General features: G+C 46.0%; 1 protein-coding gene across 1 annotated transcript in view; it reads left to right on the top strand.

Annotated features, from left to right (window-relative positions):
* The window catches only part of LOC130372807 (collagen alpha-3(V) chain-like), a 45,180-nt gene that overhangs the window by 25,174 nt on the left and 726 nt on the right, over positions 1–19,280 (top strand). Inside the window, exons 6-14 of the mRNA XM_056578967.1 lie at positions 497–580; positions 10,987–11,631; positions 13,570–13,614; positions 14,181–14,300; positions 15,806–15,844; positions 15,976–16,029; positions 16,424–16,477; positions 18,110–18,156; positions 18,211–18,318. Of these exons, the coding sequence (XP_056434942.1) occupies positions 497–580; positions 10,987–11,631; positions 13,570–13,614; positions 14,181–14,300; positions 15,806–15,844; positions 15,976–16,029; positions 16,424–16,477; positions 18,110–18,156; positions 18,211–18,318 (1,196 nt within the window). The remainder of the gene's footprint in view (positions 1–496; positions 581–10,986; positions 11,632–13,569; positions 13,615–14,180; positions 14,301–15,805; positions 15,845–15,975; positions 16,030–16,423; positions 16,478–18,109; positions 18,157–18,210; positions 18,319–19,280) is intronic.

Raw genomic sequence — 19,280 nt, 5'->3', positions numbered from 1 at the left:
TGGAGATATCTATGACATATTAGCTCTTTTTTTTACCACCAAGTGAAAGATCGGGAAGGTTTGACATATTTATAAAAAATCAGGGCAGTGGGAGATATCAAATGCAGCTTAGCTCTGTTGAGGGTGACACTCTTCTTGCTGTGTGCTAAGCTCCATCTCTTGTGCTGAACGGATCAATCACAGTTGAGTCTGACACTTTGTTGAGATGAACCATCGCTGAGATGTGACTTTTAAAGTCCAAATGTGTAAGATTGAGCCCCTTCCAGTTCAAGGGTGTGAAAAACCAGACCGTTTTCTGTCACCTCTGGCTGTGCAACGGCGCGACGGTTACTGGCGTAGCTCGGCTGGCTGGGTGGCGTGAGTGGGAGGGGCTTCGGGGGTCGATAGAATGATTGATGAAAGGACAGCTTTTTTTATTTGACAACTATAAATGTGAGCCGATGTGATTTTATTGATGACCTTATTTGAGTCTGTGGTTCACTCTGTTCCCATGCAGGAGTTCCTCCTGTCCTCGAATGACCTAGAGAACTTGGAGGGGGGCGCCATGGACAAGTCTAGCCTGCTCCTCCGCTCCTCCTCGGTGAGTAACCCACCGTGATGGTGGTGTGTGCGAGTGTGTGTGTGTTTAACCTGTGGAGCCTCACAGCAGGATCTGTTTAACCAGTTCCCCTAACACAGGGTTTAGCTAGCTCAGTGATTGGGAAAAACACGGGGCTTCCTGGCTCTGCAGCTGGGAGCTGGTCGATGCACTTAGCGCAGGAAGGTTCTGGAGGGCTGAGTGAAGGCAGATGACCAGCTAGTGACACATGCACACAGGCACGCTGTGTATGCACACAACCATATAAATGCACATAAACGCCAATATGGGCACGCACACACACACACACCACTGATTTTGCAAGCTGTATTGTACCTGAGTCTGGCAGTGTAGTCAGCAGTCTGGTGCAGTGTTGCTCCTGATGCAGGCCCCTGCGCTGAGTGATGTACTTCTCTATGTGTAACTGTTATGTCTGTTGCTGTTTTTGCTGTGTTTGTGCGGTTCTTAGCACGATTAGCAAGAGTGAGTGCGAAAACATGCAAGGCAAGAGACAATTGGTAAACTAAACCTCAAGTGTATATGTTGGGTCACAAAGTGTGTGTGTGTGTGTGTGTGTGTGTGTGTGTGTGTGTGTGTGTGTGTGTGTGTGTGTGTGTGTGTGTGTGTGTGTGTGTGTGTGTGTGTGTGTGTGTGTGTGTGTGTGTGTGTGTGTGAGTGTGCACAATAACACATGTCCTGATATCGATGTTATTCATGGGAATTACAAGTAGTGTTGAAATGAGTTCAATGTGACATTTATTTATTTATTATATTTTATGTAATTCATATGTTATCGTAAGATAAAGTTACCCTCACATTCTTTGCCAATTGAAACAATTTAAATGCTATCATTGGCAAGTCATATTTAATGAAAATAATCTGTCTTTGGTTTGCGTTTTTGTTTTACAGTAATCAGTAATACAGCAATTTTGTTTTCCCAGCACATATTCTCAGACCAAATAAAACACATGTATTTAAATGCAGAGCCAGGATGTTTACACTGGACCAGACTATAACCATCTTTAAGAAATGAGCACATGATTAAAGGGGGGGAAAGGTTGGCATTGAATGCATGTTTTTAAAACACCCTAAGATGGACGCCCATACAGCTAGAGAAACATAGCTGGGTCTATTTACATTTTGCTCTGTGTTCGAAATGTCTGAGATCCTCAGGGAGGTCTGGTTTTCTTTAAGACACAGTATATACGTAGGCATAAACGTTGAAAAGAGTGATTGCAATCTCGGGGAGTGAACGGGACCGTGGTGCGTGACGTAAGGTGCCAGTGATGCGAGCGCTGTCGCTGCGATGTCACGCTCATCAACGTTGGTCATCTGCCGCGTTCTGTACTAGCAGAAAGCTGTAGCGAGGGAATGTTTAACGTCCTTTATCCCACAGTTTCTCCCTCAGGTCTGTGAATAATTACAACCTAAACTGTTTCCCCCTCTGGTTTTCATGTTTTGTCTCATTATGTCATGCCTTTATTCTTTTTTTGGGGCTTTATTGCTTTCTAGCGACGCTCTCTTCACGTTTCTGTCTGGCAGCCGTTGTCTCTTTTCTTTGCGTTTCTTTCGTTTCTTTATCCCTTATCTATTCGGTTTTCTCCCTCTTTCCCTCTCTGCCTCTGCCCCTGTCCCTCACTCTCCTCCCCCCCGTCCCACCCCGTCTCCCTCCACTGGGTCTGGGGCTGATTATCTCCTGACCGTCTGGACTGGTGCAGCTACACCGTCTCAGTGCCTGGATCCACTCAGCATGTCTGTGTGCTGGAGGGAAGTCCAACAAAAAAAGAAAGCCCCAAAGAACTGGCACATTGCAGAACCCTCCTCCCTCCTCTCCCCCCTCTCCCCCTCTCCCCTCTCCTCTCTGGGGTCTGCCGGTGCTGCTCTTTGAAGCAGAACATCACTGATTGAGAAGGTACCTCGTGTCTGCCGGGGCGCCTGACAGGTGCTCTGTGCAGCCCCGTGGCCCCATCACCAAACCCACGATGGAGACGTTCCACAGCACACAGGAGGTCACTGAACTTCATAAATACATAATCACTGGGCCAGAGCGATGGGCGGGGCCACACAGTGATCCTAATGGAGGTACGGCATGTGACCCACAGACTGGGAGCTTCAGTGTGATGAGGCCCCACGGTGGGCGGGGCCTCTCAATGATCCTAATAGAGGTACCGCGTGTGACCAACAGACTGGGAGCTGCAGTGTGATGTGGAGTACAGTTGGCAGGGATGTTGTTTTATTCTCGAGAAGAAGGTTACTCGCTTGTAAATGTAATTGTTTAATTGTTTGTCTCTTTGACAGAGGTCTGCGAGACGGAGAGAGAGAGAGGCAAGATAGAGAGTGGGTCATGGCGTGTTGGAACAAGAGTGAGAGTGACAGCTAGAGTGAGAGAGAGAAATTGTATTGGTGTAATGAGAGAGAGAGAGAGAGAGAGAGAGAGAGAGAGAGAGAGAGAGAGAGAGAGAGAGAGAGAGAGAGAGAGAGAGAGAGAGAGAGAGAGAGACCTAAAGCAGGAAAGAGAGTATATCAATGTACCAAGAAGGGGAGAGAGAGCTAGAACGAGAGAGAGAGTCAAAGAAAAATATATAGATCAGTATATAATGAGATAGATGTAGTGAGAGAGAGAGAGAGAGAGAGAGAGAGAGAGAGAGAGAGAGAGAGAGAGAGAGAGAGAGAGAGAGAGAGAGAGAGAGAGAGAGAGAGAGAGAGAGAGAGAGAGAGAGAGCGCTGGAACGGGAGAGAGAGCCAGAGAACCTTAGGTCAGTATAACAAGAGAGAATTCATCACAATGTCTCGCGTGTCAATTGACACACGAGACATTACTGTACCGTTAAACTATATGATTCTTGGACAGAGAACTTGCCCTGCAGTTGGCTTGGAGAGCGCCTAACATAAATAACACAAACGAAACCTCCAAAGAAACGTTGCCATTTTAAAAACACTTCTTTCAACGAAAAGGAGGGAGAGAGATGCACGCCCGTGGCTTGCAGTGGCCCATGCTTTCCATGTGCTTTTGCAAGCCAGCCGGTTTCCTCTCACACCCCCTCTGGACCTAACCTCCATGCAGGCAGCTCATCTGCTGGGAACTAGAAACCAGAGGTCCATCCATCACTCTGACATGTCCCATGGCGCTGCTCGTCCATCAGGACCCATGCAGTGTCTCGTGAAGATCAAGCTGGCACTGTATGTTTCTGCCAGAGCTGCAGGCTGTCTACAGATAGAGTCTATATCTGTACATTGTCTCTACTGATGTGTTTATGAGATGGAGAGATTAAGATTAGGGGGTTTCCACTTTGACGCTTGCCTTTGTTTTCCTGGCACAACAAGACAACACATATTTGGTGGTTGATTACACATTGGATGGGTCTACTATCCCCACAACTTTGCATCAGAGTGAGAAGGATGTGCCGCTATTGATAGTTTGAGAGGTCCAATGAAAAGATGCGTCTATCTATGCGGTCAGGCAATCAATTTGTCCTTTGTTGTCAGGGCTAGAGTAATTCACATGCTTGTATGCACACACACACACACACACACACGCAATACGTGATGAAAACATTATTACATCCCTCGGGGTCTAAAAACAATGTCAAGCCAGGGACTGCAACCCTTACCTTGTAGCTGTCCGTTTTTGCAGCCCAGCACTTTCCCCGCCTTCCTCATCCCGACCCATACTATATATTGTGTAAGTTGTTCCATCCTCTGTCTCTTACGACCTGTTTGCATTTTCATAGAATAATACTTTCCTACACCAACCAATCACAAAGCCTCCTTAGTGACCCTTTTATGACACACTTTGTCTTTCCATCCAATGCTCTATACTGCTGGCTGGTCGGCTTCAGTCAGCAGAAATGTTTAATTGCGCGGGCAGGGTAGAGCGTGTAGCTCTCCAACATAATCCTCCACACAGTCATCCCGGACGCCCCAAGGACTAGCACGACTCTAGCATAGCGCTACTTTAGCTGAGCTATAGCCGCGTGTTGGCCCCGCTGAGTGTTGGTGATGTTACATGCATCATTCGAAAGAAACAACCAAAAGGACGAGTGAATCAGCGAAGAGAACCCAGAGGAACAGATTGTTCTGTTTGTTGGAGTTCTTCCCCGGTTATGGAGATTTTAGGATGATGTTATCTGTTTACTTTTAAGACACCAGAGGGAAGAGGTAATGGTGAAGAGCGAGAGGTGTAATGGTGAAGAGAGAGAGAGAGGGGTATGGTGGAGAGAGGTAAATGGAGAAAGAGATAAAGAAGGAGAGAGAGAGAGAGGCATACATGAAGGAGAGAGAAGGAAATGTAAATAATGGAGAGATATAAGCTAATGGTAGACAGAGTGATAGATAGTTCAGATTGTAAATGATAGCGTGAGAACAAGTGACGACTGATCCCGAGAGAACAAGGGTTATGTAAATGATGTAGAGACACATGGATAAATATCTCCAGGCGTTGTCAGGAGATGGTAGACCCTATCTCATGACGGCATCCTTCTTCATCGACCCTGCAGGGCAGAGGGCTAGGCAGGGCATGGGGTTGTTCACACAGGAGCTCTGCTGGGAAACCTGTCGACCTCATCCCCAGTTCTAGGAAAGGCTTTTGTATTTTGTATGTCTGGTGACGGCTAACGTCCTCTTGCAGTGCAGAGGATTGCGGCCTGCCCCCCTAAGCGTTTATTGGCCATTAGGGCATGAGGCATAGAAATCGCAAGTTCAAGATTCAGAAAAGATAATTTCCAAAAATATGACAAAACATATTCTTAAATAAGTTGTCTACTCTTAATTTTAATAATTAAATATAAGGAATAAGTGGGTAAGAATAAAAATATCTCTATGTGGAATAAAGATGTGCACAAGAACGGTAATGGCAATATTAAGTAGTTTGGCAGATCTAGAACCGACATCCAGTAACTCTGGAAGGAAATTCCCTCTTGACAGGGTAGACCAGGAAGAGTGGGAACAGAGCCTGAAGAGTAAAAGAAAAGAAAGCCAATGAGTCTTGACTTTTGTGGTGTGGTCAACTTGTTTCACTTTCCAGCATAGACGATCCCTCAAGCCTCGACCTGCTTAGGTGTATAGTTTACTTCTTCCTTCACGCCGTTGTTTAGACACGGCCTCCAAACAGGAACGATCAATCAGCCATGTTGAACACAACGTGCTGCTAGGTCACGTAGGTCACTAAAAAACGCTTCATTAGCAACTGAGCTTACCCACATCCCACATCAGACCCACCACCCCCTCACTCTGAACCAGCCTCCCATCTTTAATCAACCCAGAGCTGGGGAGGGGAGGATGTCCTGGAGGGTCCCCACCCTAGCACCAAGGGCCCCGACTCAAACTGTGACCGACACTCCCTCAGAAGGGAAGAAGCTCTGGAAGGTATTTAATCTTGCGGGTGGGAAATTGATGTGTGGGATGTTTAACGAGGAGAAATACGCTATGGAGTTTCCAAAAACATATTTGTAACATCTGCCCTGTGGCCATCCTGGCATCCTATACGCCGCCCCATATTGACCTCTCTCTCACTCCCAATTATCTAGAGTGGCGGCGCTCCATGCCAGATCACCTCTCCTCATTGTTTGCACATTGTAGACGTTAAGTCATCCCCCCCCCAGCCCTCTGATTCAGAAGGGAGCACCAGACGAGGCCCACTGCCCCACCCCTGTACTGTCCTGTCCTCCTCGCAGTGGATGATAAATCAGGCCAGGCTCCGGTATGTTGTGGTGGTGAATGATCCTCGGTGTTGTGTCTGAGCCGCGGCGGTTCCGTGTAGAGCCCTTCTGCGCTGGGGGGCCGCAGTCCCCCCCTCCACCCCAGCATTGGATCCATGTGGTTCCAGTGTGGCTCATCCCTCCTCCCCTGAGAGTTTTTGTTTTTTGTGGTGTTGGGGGCTGAGAAGGAATTATCTATCACCCTTTCTATTTGTTCTTTATCTTTCTTTCGTAATCTCTCTTGCTCTCTTTCCATTTGCACTCTATCATTACTCAATATATTATCTCTGTATTTACTTCTAGTCAGAACTCTGTCTCTCGCCCTTCCCTCATCTCTCTTTATTCTCTATTCCCTCTCTTGCTCTTCCAACCTCTCTTTCTTTTTTTCTGCCATATATCTGGTCATGTTTCTCTATCTCTCTCTTGGTCTCCCTCTCTCTGCCATGTATCTGATCAGGATTATCTCTCTTGCTCTTTCTCTCTATAATTCTCTCTCTTTCTCCCTCTGTCGTTCTCCTTTCTGTCTCTCTGCCATGTTTTCTCATCATGAATCTCTCTCATCCATGTTCTCTGCTCCATCTCTCTGCCCCCATCCAGCAGTTTCCTACAGAGTGGGAAATCATTCTCAAATACAAAACTGATGTCTCCAAATTGCTATTTTGGATTACTGTGATCGTTGTATCGTGCCATCAATTTGATGCTTGTTGTCACTCTCAATCTAGTTTGATGAGGGTTATCCTTTTTGTTTTGACATTTTCTGATTTGGATATCCAAGCTTGTGTCTTGCTCTGTGTTTTATTGTTTGACACAAATTGATATAAATGGGAACTGGAATAATCGTTCAGTCTAGGAAGCGGCTATAGTTTATGCATCTAGTTTATTTTGCTAATATTCCCTTTAAAACGTTTGAGCACACTCATCCATTTGCAAGTCCTCAAGGGTATGATTCATATTTCTGGTGAATCCTGCCAGTCACAAGATGTGTATGCCCACGACAACAACTACTTAACTACTTAACAACTACTCTTAACAACTTAACAACTTATCAACTACTCTACTTATTTCCACTATTGCTACCAATCTCAATCTGTCTTTCTACCTCGTTTTTTCTGCTATTTATTCTAAGTATTTTCTCTTCTGCTTTGTGTATTGGTGTGCAACTGGAAACCTTGCAGATCTGTATCTCTTTCTTTGTGGATCTACATCTCTATCTGAGATTCTACTGTATCTGTCTGTCTGTATGTTTGTCTCTATTGAATCTCTATATATCTTCCGTATCTATTTATCCATCTATCTTTCTATCTGGCGTCTGTCTGGGTCCAATCCCTCATGCTCCAAAACACTTTTGGGGAAATTACTGGTTGTGAGGACCACCCTTGGGCTCATGTCACAGGCACTCCTTACATCAGATTGATCGATAGTCTGTGTAGCAAGGGCATCACAGTGTGTTTCAAAAAAGCCCAAACCCAGGTTAGAAGGTGTGGGTGTGTCTTCATGTTTGGATCAACCTACCGTTCTGAAGTCTGCCTGTCTGTACAAAGACAGTGTGTGTACCTGAACCCCCGACAGATCCTGTGTGAGTGTGGATCTGCCATCATGCGTTGTCTGGGTGGATGGTACCTGCTTCTGGGATGGCTGCTGTTGGATTTAAATGGAGCGGGTGTGGATGGGCGGGGGATACTGAACAGAAAGGTACTGCCCTGGGTTACCCTGCCAATGGCTCGGTAAGGTTACCACATGCATACTTTGTATGCATGTCTTGGGGCTGACATCCTATTGTTATAGATGAGTTTAAGGATGCTAGGTGTTCTGTTGTGTTTTGCTTTTGGCATTTTTCTAAAATCCTGTCTAAGAATGTCTTTGTTTTCAGTGGTGTAAAAGTTGGTGGTGCCACTAAGCTGGAAGTAAAGATTCTGTAGTTGTCCTCATCGTTTATGTTGAAAAAAAGTGAAGATAATAATTGTAAATAACCTGTAATTACACATACTTTCAGTTTTAGTCAGCTGACATGCATCACACATCCTGTCAAATAAGTATGTAAGGACACGTTAACAACCTTCAACATGTATGTATTATTATCTGAAATATGCATGACTTTACATGCATAACCTGAAGAAAGAAAAACAGCCAAATTCGGTTTTCACTTATTTATTACTGTAAATATTATTTATTTATGCAGTTCATTCAGCTGCTTCTCCTTCTTCTTCTTGTTGCTCCACACATGTAAGATGTCAACAAACAACTCTCACTGCCACGCACAGCCGCGTGTTCATCCAAGCACACGTCCAAACACACTGTTTTAATCAACTCCTTTCATCCAACTCCTTTATCACCTGTTTCTTGGCCTGTTTCTGTGTATCGTTTCCTAAATCCCTCATGTTCTACGTGTTTCGAGTCTCTGGCAAATTGCACGTTTTCTTTTCTTTTTACATATTATTGTTATTCTTTTTATGCGTTTCCCTCTCAGTATATATTTCTGTTTCCCTGGAAGCATGGCTTTGATCTGGTGGCTGGATGCTTCCTGGTTATTCTTCATAGCTGTGCCTGCAAGACACAACCAGCCACAGATCTGCTGCATACCTTTGTCTGGACTAGATTTAGGCTGTGTGTGTGTGTGTGTGTGTGTGTGTGTGTGTGTGTGTGTGTGTGTGTGTGTGTGTGTGTGTGTGTGTGTGTGTGTGTGTGTGTGTGTGTGTGTGTGTGTGTGTGTGTGTGTGTGTGTGGGGGGCTGTGTGTAGGGCTTGTCTCTGCGTTGACAACTGCTATGCGTACTGAGAACCTTTGTGTGTGTGTAACAGAGTGTGTTCAATTAGAAGTGTATGTGCACGTTTCAATAAGCTGTGTGTGTGTGTGTGGCATACTTATTACAATTGAAGCCTTCAAATCTCTGACATAATAAACCCACATCGGACATCATTTGCTACAGCTCCTATGATGTATGACTGTGTGTCTGTATCAACAGATACCAAATCATCCCAGCCTCAGGTCCCACACTGCCTGGAGCTAAAGAGTCTAAGTAGTACAGCTCTGCTCTATCTGAAGCACCGGCTAACAGACAGGCTTTAGAGAGGTTTATGCAAGCAGGCAAGATCCAGTGTCACTGTATCAGCAAGTCCTCGCAGTCCACTGACGCTCTGTGTTGATGGACAGATAAAGGGGCTTTATTTTAAAACCTTGGACTTGAGTTTGATGTCTATTAGCAGCTCCACAAGTTGCCACACTTCTGGTTGAAGAGTATCCCACCTACTCCTCACACTCCCCTCCCTCCTGCAGGGGTCCCCGCTCCCCCACACGCCCGTCTGTGCAGTCTGTTCTGTCACACCAGGCTGCTTCCCCTCATGCCTCCCATATCTCCTCCTACAGCTCTGTGGCGCGACCCATTTGGGTCATGAGGCAGAACTTACAACTTGTGGCTGGCTATCCTCAGCCTGGCCACACTTAGTGCACAGCTAATCCCCGGGCTCCCTGCTCAGTCTGGGTCAGAGGAAGGTTGACTGTTTGTGTCTGTGTGTTTCCCCTCAGAAACGTGTGATGCATGCACTAAAGTATGACCGCATCAGTCAAGGGGAGGCCCCAGTTTGTGTGTCAAATCTAAATGTGTGTTTTTCATTATGAAATCCTGCCACCTCTTTCACCTTACAAGGCTGAGATTCTTGGTTTGTTTGAAACATATAATGGTGATGGGCCAGGGAGTGTGTGTGTGTGTGTGTGTGTGTGTGTGTGTGTGTGTGTGTGTGTGTGTGTGTGTGTGTGTGTGTGTGTGTGTGTGTGTGTGTGTGTGTGTGTGTGTGTGTGTGTGTGTGTGTGTGTGTGTGACTATGAACGCATGTGTGTGCTGAGCTCTATGCTTTGCAGTTTAGTTCAGAATGACAGTAGATTTAGGTTAATACGAGACTGTAATCCAAGACACATATTTGCCCAGGAAAAATATGGCGTTACAAGGGCTTGAATGGCAAGGTTTATGCTGGAAGAGAAACAAGGATTGATATGAACAGTGTATTCTCTGTAGCCTCAAAGTACATTCATACACTTTCATACATACATTGGTAGAATTAGACATATGTAGCCACAGGGTAGGTTGCAACATAGGTTGTATTGAGAGTGAACAGGCTGTAAAATAAAACAGAGTTATGATCCAGACTTGACCCAACAATCTTGTTTCCCTGTGGGTCAATAAAATGCATGTACATTAAAGAGATTTAAATAGAATGAGATCACACAACTACTGTTAACACAGAAGAGAATATTGCATATTAATGTGAAACACAGCAGAGATTTGTTAACACTTGTGTGTGTTCAACCTTTCCCTCTGAGTTTATGTTGTTTGTATGACAGTTGATCAGAAACTGATTGAATCGATATAAGAGTGAAGCTTTATTGTAAATACTTATAATATCAGGGTGTCGCACAAGATGTTTATCATCTTTTGAGCAAAAATTACTCGGTATGTTCTAAACAAAATCCAAAACATATGTTTGCGTTCTAGTTTCCCAAACATCATTCATTATGCCGCCCAGACACACAGTCTAACCATATTTATGACCCTCACACACAGCAAAAAACAACATGGCAACTCTTTGTCACAGGCTGATCTCACATATCAACACCACAGTGACACTAGACTTGAGAATGGCTAAACCACAGCATCATATAAAGTTATTGCCCCATTAGAAAAATAATTAAAACCAAGATGTTGTTGTTGTTTCTCTACAGAACGCGTTCCTGCTTCGGAGCAGCTCCAGAGGCGACGGCACCGTGCCTTCAGGGACCCGTCGAGAAGGTTCGGTGGGCCAGGGGGTCGTCCTGATGGTGGACGAGGACACCGACCTGTTCAACCCCGTCTTCCAGGGGGTAGGGGGTCAGCTCAACCCCCAGTGGAAGCCCCCCAGGACGGGCGCAAAGGGCCACCACGAGGGCAAGGCCGGAGCTCCCTCCAAAGGCCTGGAGGAGAACACCACCACCGGGAAGAGGGTGGAGACCGACTCGGGGGCCAGAGGGGAATCCCTGCTTCCTGGAACCCCCAAGGGGGACATTATCCTGGACCTAGACACAAGGACCGGCCCCAAGAAGCCCTCTGGTACATTCCCTGATGGCAAGATCCCCTCTGGAGATCACACAAGGAACCCTGGAGCAGACGACGTACAGGAGGGTGGCTCCTCCCCTGGCTCTGCCGGGACCCCCTCAGGCAAGAGGGTCCCCGGGGAGAGGAGCGTCAGCTTGGACAACGCCATCGATGAAAAGCACCAGGGCTTCGTTGGCGGCGTATCCGGAGACAGGGACGTGGCCCTGGGCTCAGACGGCCGCTGGTACAGGCTACAGAGAGGGGCCCTTGGACGCATGGGACCTCCAGGGACAGAAGTGAGTGGCGCCGTCCCCCTCCTTTGGGCTTTTGCTCTTTTATTGTTGTGCCAATTCTATGACTTAGACATAATTCAGAGCAATCCCTATCTTCTCGCAGATGGTTTAATGTATTCAAGCAAACACATGATTCAAGTCTTATTTAGAAGGAGACAAGACTATTTATGCTGAAGAGTTGAAGAGTCTGCGACACACATCTGCAGTTTATAGAGCATAGTTTAGGATCTGACGCCTTCACTCAGTCTAGTCGTAAAGCCTTTTTCCTTGGTACCAACTCTATGTTAACCGATGTCAATGCCTATTAGGTGAGGGTTCAGAAACCAGTGTGCCAGCTTTCGTGAAAAAGCAAATGTGGCCCATGTGGTGTTCCCACAAACATCACTACAGCTGTCCCTCCACAACCACAACCTGAGTGTGATCAAGGCGAGGCTTGTGCCGCTCTGACATATGTTGCTGCAGGGGTCTTTGAAGTTCTCTGTAAGTGTCAGCGCCGTCTGTCATACCATCACTCACCACCACGGCTGAAGTACTTAAGGGGCCCTTCAAGCGGTCTTATAGGTGCAGTTGTACCACACCTTCCAGCACACACGGGACGCCACGGGGTCAACCGGGTCAGCGGGTTGAAGGTCACCTCTGGGTCGGCGTGGATCAGACTCACAACTCAACCCAGACATCTGGGCGCGCTTCCCCGGCGTCTTGCTGGCGTATAAAAGCATCAGAATCCCTGGGCGTTATTAGCATGATGAAACCCATCCGTGGAGAACAAGACTAGGGGATGTCACGCCAAACCAGGGATGAAGGCCTGGGAGGCCATTATTGGTTTCTTCTTCCTTCCCATTTGTGTTCCAAAAGTTGGGTCCAGGTTTTTAAGATGTCTGCCAGCCCCTGAGGCGTTGCAGGCTTGGGTTGGATCTGGTTGATATAGGGCAGGTTAGGTTCTCCTTATAGCTTTGAAGGGCATTGATTTTCTCAATGCCCCCTGAAGGCTATTCACGGCTGGCATTTCATGATTAGAAATTCAATTTTAGTTGTCAGAGTGGAGTTGAGTCAGCTAAAAATCCCACTGCACTAGTTATGTCAATGTGCCCCAGTCCCCACCAGTAGACTCAGCTAGATGACAGGCCGTGGAGATCAACACTCTGTCAGGAACCCTCCAGAGATTTCTCTCTACTAACCGGCTGGTATTTATGAGGCCAGGAGACTGAACAGAAGCAGTGTCTTTGCGGTTCTGCCGAGCACTACAAATGAGGCCAAGCAGGTTAAAAGCCAAGGCCCTATCCCACTAATACCCAAGGCCTTGTAAGAAGCTTGTAAAACCTAACTGGCATCTGACGGGTTGAAAGAAAGTTTTTTTTTTATTCTTCAAAAGAAGCCTTTCACTTTTCAGGGGCGGGCAGGAATCAGGCCAAAAGTCAGCTTAAGACAGGGTTTACGGGGGTTCGTCAGCTTAAAGCTGCTGCCTACAGTTGGATCTCATCTCATTGGCCTTAGTGACCATCTTGGTTCTATCTTGGTTCTAATGCTAGCATTTTGGACCAAGATGGCCGCTATGTGGATAAGGCATATAGCAGTTGAAGAAAGGTAAAAAAAAAATAAACAAATAAGAAGGAATTATAAAGCTTTGACAGTATTCCTGTCATTGGTTTTTATTTTAAAAAGTTCATTATTATTTTACAATCAGAATGTCATCTGGTGCCGAGTAGGTTACCCATTCAAGGTATTTTGCTTGATTTATTAATTCAAGGACGAAATACAAAATATGCAACATAATGTTTACATTTGCAGTTTAGATACCTGACAGGTATGTTAAATACATTTTCTGTAGAATCTTTAAGAACTAGATGGTACTTGTATGGCGTGGTTTATGATGACTAAATTACTATTGTAAGTTTTATGGAGATGTATTTAGTCAACTTTGTGGGGTTAATGTTTCGACAGGGCGACCCCGGCGACCCTGGCCTGCCCGGTTTTAAAGGGGACAAGGTAAGTAAACCCACAAGCTTCTACTTTCCCTGTTTTGTTTATGACTCCTTGGTCTTCAAATACGTTTGGCGTTTCTGCCTAACCCTCCTGGCGACACTAACCTGGGATCAGAGGTTTAGTTCAGCACCTCCCACCAACAAGAAAATCTATTATCCACACCACTCCCCATCCCCATGAGACTATGTTTATACTAGTACTCTGTACTCAATCGCCCTGGGAGTCTGTACTCCATCACCCTGAACGATTGGAGAGTGACCTGAAAAGGTGCTGGTAGAACATTATGGAGTAAGATAGAACTTTATTTATCCTGAGGGAATGAATTGTGCAGCAGTTTCAGTACAAAGTAGATAAGGAGCAAATATATAGATTGAAAATATGCAAATAAAACAATCTAGTAGTAAATTAGTGGAGGGCCGTAAGGTACAATAACTCAAATGGTTACAATAGGTATGATAGATATTTATGTAAAATAGTAAACAGAAGGAAGTGGTTCCAAAGTGCTAGTATGTTTTATACTACATTACAATTGTTTTTATTGTTGAGGATTGGGTCTGTGTTCTCACCAGGGGAAGTTGGGCCCCTGGGGTCAGGCAGGGAGGCGGGGGGACCAGGGCCCTCCAGGACCACCAGGGCTGCCCTCCCTCTACCTGTGGAAGAACACTGCAGAGGAGTGGGCTGCCTTTCAGGTACACCTCCACCCAGCACCACCCTACACCACCTCTCCTCCCCAGTACCATGACATACATCAGATTAAATAGGATTTAGAGAGAAGTGCTGCAAGCCTTCTCCACCCACCCACGCACACACGCAAGCACACACTTACACACACACACACACACACATACACACACACACATACACACACACACACACACACACACACACACACACACACACACACACACACACACACACACACACACACACAGAGAACCAGTGACAGACACACACACACACACACACACACACAGAGAACCAGAGACAGACACACTCAGAAACAGACAGACACACACATTTTGTGTTTTAAGGCACAGGTTGATTCAAGTTCCACTCTGCTTTGACATTAAACCAGGTAATCTGTGATTTAATCTTTAAAAACCTCTGAACAGAGCAGTCCTTCACTACTCTTTCAGCACACTGTTAATACTGCCGGTTATATGTTCATATGCAACCGTGATGACTGATATGTAATATCATATACGTGCTTACACATGATATTATGTTACTATACAAATATTCATCAAGTGGTTTACGCTGACCTGTATATTAACCAGGCTTATTCACCTATCCCTTTCATATTTTCCATTTTGAATTTTGTAGATAAATATTGTGCATGAATCTACATGCCGACCCATTTTGATCATGATTTGAATTATTTATTTAACATTAACTCCTGTGTGCATTGTGAAATGTGATCTCCTGAAAACGTCAAATCATTTAAAAACTAAATGAAAGCCAGCAAGGCCCAGTCCAGGTCTGAACCTGTGGTCAACCAAGTACCAGCCACAAACAGACTCTCACCTTTCCTTCACATATATTTGCTAGTCTGTGTTCCTGTCTGACATTCTGTCTGTCTTATCTCTCAGTCTGTCTGTTACCTTTTGATTTGGGGTTCAACCTACATGTATCCTCTCAACCTTTCTCCTAATATCCCTCATCATCCTTCACCCAATAGACGTCCTCGCACTGCACATAAAACATTCCTGTGAATGGGGTCCCTCGTCCACCAACACCCCCCCCCCCCCCCCTCCCCATTACCCAGCATGCTTAGCCTCAGCAGCCGTAGAGCATGTGGGGGCGTCCCCCCCCAGCCACAGCTGTGTCCTGTTGTTCATGACAGCGATACGAGAACCCCAGCTATTGAATAAAGATGTGAGATGAATGAGAGAGAGAGTTGGGTCGTATAGGGGGCTGGGAGAGAGAACCTCTTTGAACCATGGGCCCAGGTCTTTGATCACATGATCTGGCACTTTGATCACATGCTCAGAGGCCAGTGGAACGTCCACCATGGGTACTTTAAGCAGGAGACCCTCTCTAAACTCCATGGGAAAATGGGCATAACTTTTCCATTATAATAAAGAGAAACTATGTTTTTTAACGGCTGGTTCTGGGACACCATTGCTCCTTGCCCGTCTGTCTTTGTGTTCCTTTGTAACGTGTAACGTATCGATGCCTGCTATTCCTCCCACAGCAAACCAACTTCTTCCATCTCCTGAGATCAGGCTGGCCTGTGAGTAATGTCTTCACTAGAAGACAACACACGTAAAACACACCCACGGTCCACAAAGATTCTAGAGAGATAATCTTCCTTCCATGTGGTTCCATGTTGTGATTATGTCCTTTTCCTGTGTGAGTTAACAGAGTACAGAAGGAGCAGAGGGACCCCCGGGGGAGCTGGGCAGGCTGGGGAATCAGGTAGGAGATGTGAGGCAACATGTTGGCGACACCACCTCACTAATAACCATGTAGGAGTAGCCAAACCCTGAACACACAACCAGTGCTACAGCTCCAGGCACACCAGGCACTGTCAGTTCATCAGGGTGTGTGTGTGTGTGTGTGTGTGTGTGTGTGTGTGTGTGTGTGTGTGTGTGTCTGTGTCTGTGTCTGTGTCTGTGTCTGTGTGTGTGTGTGTGTGTGTGTGTGTGTGTGTGTGCGCTAGTCTTAGTTGTTAACCGCTAGTGGTACTTGTCTCTGTTTGTTTGTCTGCCCTTCTCTGTTTATCTCTTTGTCTCGCTCTGATTCTCTCTCTGTCTTTATGTCTCTCTGTCTCCCTGTCTCTCTATGTCTCTCTCTGTTGTCCTCTCTGAAGGGTCTTCCTGGTGATCAGGGAGAGCGAGGGCGACCAGGGATAATGGGCGAGATGGTGAGTACCAGCTCACATATATTTCCTCCAAAATAAAGGTGTTGTTCAGACCCAAGTCGACATGTGTGTCTTGTGTCTGTATGTGGTGTGTGTGCACATGCACGGCAGCTTGTGCTACTCTCTGTATGCACTTCTGCTTGCTTTTTTTTGCAGGTTACAAATTAGTTTTGACACATTGCTGGAAGGCAGCCTCACCAGGTGTTATGCTGTGTGTTTCACACTCCTAAATATAATAATGCCCCCGTCCTGCCAAGAACACACAGGTAGTTTGGCCGCTCTTGTTATGTAAGAGGTAAAGAGACTCTGGACTCTGCATAGCCTCCTCCTTAGCCATGTTTCCCTGCCCCTTCACCTTCCTTACTCACCTAAAATCACCCCTCTTATGCACCTCATGCATGTTTGTACATCCTGGCTCTAAAGGCTGCTACACACTGGCCCAACTGTTGGCCATCTGAAACATTTGGGGAAATTCTGACGAATTTGGAAACAAATCTTTTCCGTGTGTTCAGCTGTGTTGGAAGGGCTTGGACGGTGTCTGGTACGATTCAACATGCAAAGTCCGAGAGCTTTGGCGTCTCAGGCGTCTGGCCTCTGATTGGTTGTGTGCTGCTAGCACACGACCAGCAGTGTGTGGGAGGGGCGGACAAGTCTAGCGCCTGCATATCGCGCAAGCGCAGAACGTGCAGGCTATTGTGTAGTTGGCACTCTTCGCTCTGTTTCAATGCAATTTTCCTGCAAACAGGTCAGATGAGGGGCAATGGAGTGGCCGGATAAAGGCAGTTGGCCGTAGGTTTGAGTCTGGGCGATGTATAGGCCCCTTTAATGTACACACTTATTGGATGTACTGGCACTATTCTGATGTCTTGGCACTTAAAAATAGTTTTCTTCGTTGTATACGGGCAATGGGTTAACCTAGCCATTGTAAGTGCTTGGCACTTGTTCTATGAACATCCTTAGTGTACTAACAGTGATATATTGTTGCTTCTCTTTCTTCTGACAAATGAACATCGCCTTGGAAAGCGTCTGCTAAATGCCCTAAATGTAAATGTAAATGCAGATAAAAAACACTGGAATGTGTTTAATGTCTGGTCCATAACTCATTTTAATGATGTAGTTTCCCCCTAACACACACCGCTTGTCAACTAATTGCACTACACACCCAGAATAAGAAGAGAGAGAAGAAAATATAAAAGTCCTACATGCGCCCCAAGGTAGATTACACACAGACCTCCATATAGTCATGCACCGCTACAAGCATCCTTATATCACACTTACAAAGGTGCCATTAGACAGGCTGCAACCACCAGCTGAATCAAACAAAAGTGTTGCCAGCCCCCAGTGTTGCTGGTTCCTCTCTTCAACTTTTGTCTCATCAAGAACTAAATAATGGCACAATGAGAAAGGAAGACTTAGGCCCAATCCCATTTCTACCCCTTACCCCTTCCCCCTTCCCCCTTACCCCTTACCCCTTACCCCTTCAAAACAAGGGGGAGGGGTAAGGGGAAGGGGTAAGGGGTAGAAATGGGATTGGGCCTTAGTTAGACCTAGTAGCTGTTATCCTAGAAACATACCATTGCTTACATATGGACCCTTGTGGTCCCCTTCTGTGACCTTATGGCTCCCGACCCACAGTTTGACACGGCTGCTCTGCAGAGTCTGACCCAGAGCGATGAGGGCTGGTGACGACCATCCACTGGAGTACTCTCTCACAGGGTTTATGTTCTGTGCTCCAGGGTGAACGGGGAAACAGAGGGGCTACAGGCACGCCAGGGATCCCAGGAAAGGATGGGCAGAGTGGGCAGCACGGGCAGCAAGGACCCCCTGGACCTCCAGGACCAAAGGTGGTGGCAAAGAAGCCAACAAACCCAAACGACACAATAATACCACAGTAAAACACATAGGATATAGACATACATTTTCAGATGCTGGCAATATATGGACACATACTCCACAGATAACGTGTCCTTATAACAGTATACACACTAATGACTCATTTATGCTTTCATTGATTCAATATTGACTTTAATTGATTGACTGTTGACCAGGGTCCGCTGGGATACAGAGGAGAACCAGGGACTAAAGGGGAGATGGGCGAGGAGGTAAGAGACTGGATAGATCTGGATCCTAGTTGGATACATAGATCTGGAAGCATAGAGCCCATCATCACCCCTGCACTATGTACAAGATGGAGAAGAAGGAGATGAGTGTGGAGACGATAGTGTTCCTGCTTGGCAGGATGATGTGTGATGGGGTGTTTGACTCAGATTCCGAAAGGAACTTGATTCAAAGGCCACGTCGTTTACCTTGACAAGGTACTCTTTGATGACACATCATCAAAGGGCTGTATGACACTGTCAGTTGCTTTGGATAAATTAATCAGCTAAATAACTTGGTACTGAATATTATTGTTTTATTAAAAGTGTATTATTTATGATTTTGTCATGCGTTTGCACAGGGTTTGGTTGGCGGGAAAGGACCAAAAGGAGACGTTGGTGAACCTGGCGAGAAGGTGTGTGTGTGTGTGTGTGTGTGTGTGTGTGTGTGTGTGTGTGTGTGTGTGTGTGTGTGTGTGTGTGTGTGTGTGTGTGTGTGTGTGTGTGTGTGTGTGTGTGTGTGTGTGTGTGTGTGAAACAACCAGCTACACCTGACAATCACTCATGTTTCGTGAATAAAGCAACTTTACAAATTGACCATCAATCAAATAGAAAACAAAAACACATGAGCGGATTCAATATAAATCTGAGCCAGGCCCTCCCACTAGCTCAAAAAATCGGTATCAGATAAATAGGATGACATGACATCT

This window comes from Gadus chalcogrammus, chromosome 19 (assembly GCF_026213295.1).
Source record: "Gadus chalcogrammus isolate NIFS_2021 chromosome 19, NIFS_Gcha_1.0, whole genome shotgun sequence".
Lineage (NCBI taxonomy): Eukaryota > Metazoa > Chordata > Actinopteri > Gadiformes > Gadidae > Gadus > Gadus chalcogrammus.
The sequence above is the reverse complement of the archived record's forward strand: the minus strand, read 5'-3'. Positions and strand labels throughout refer to the sequence as shown.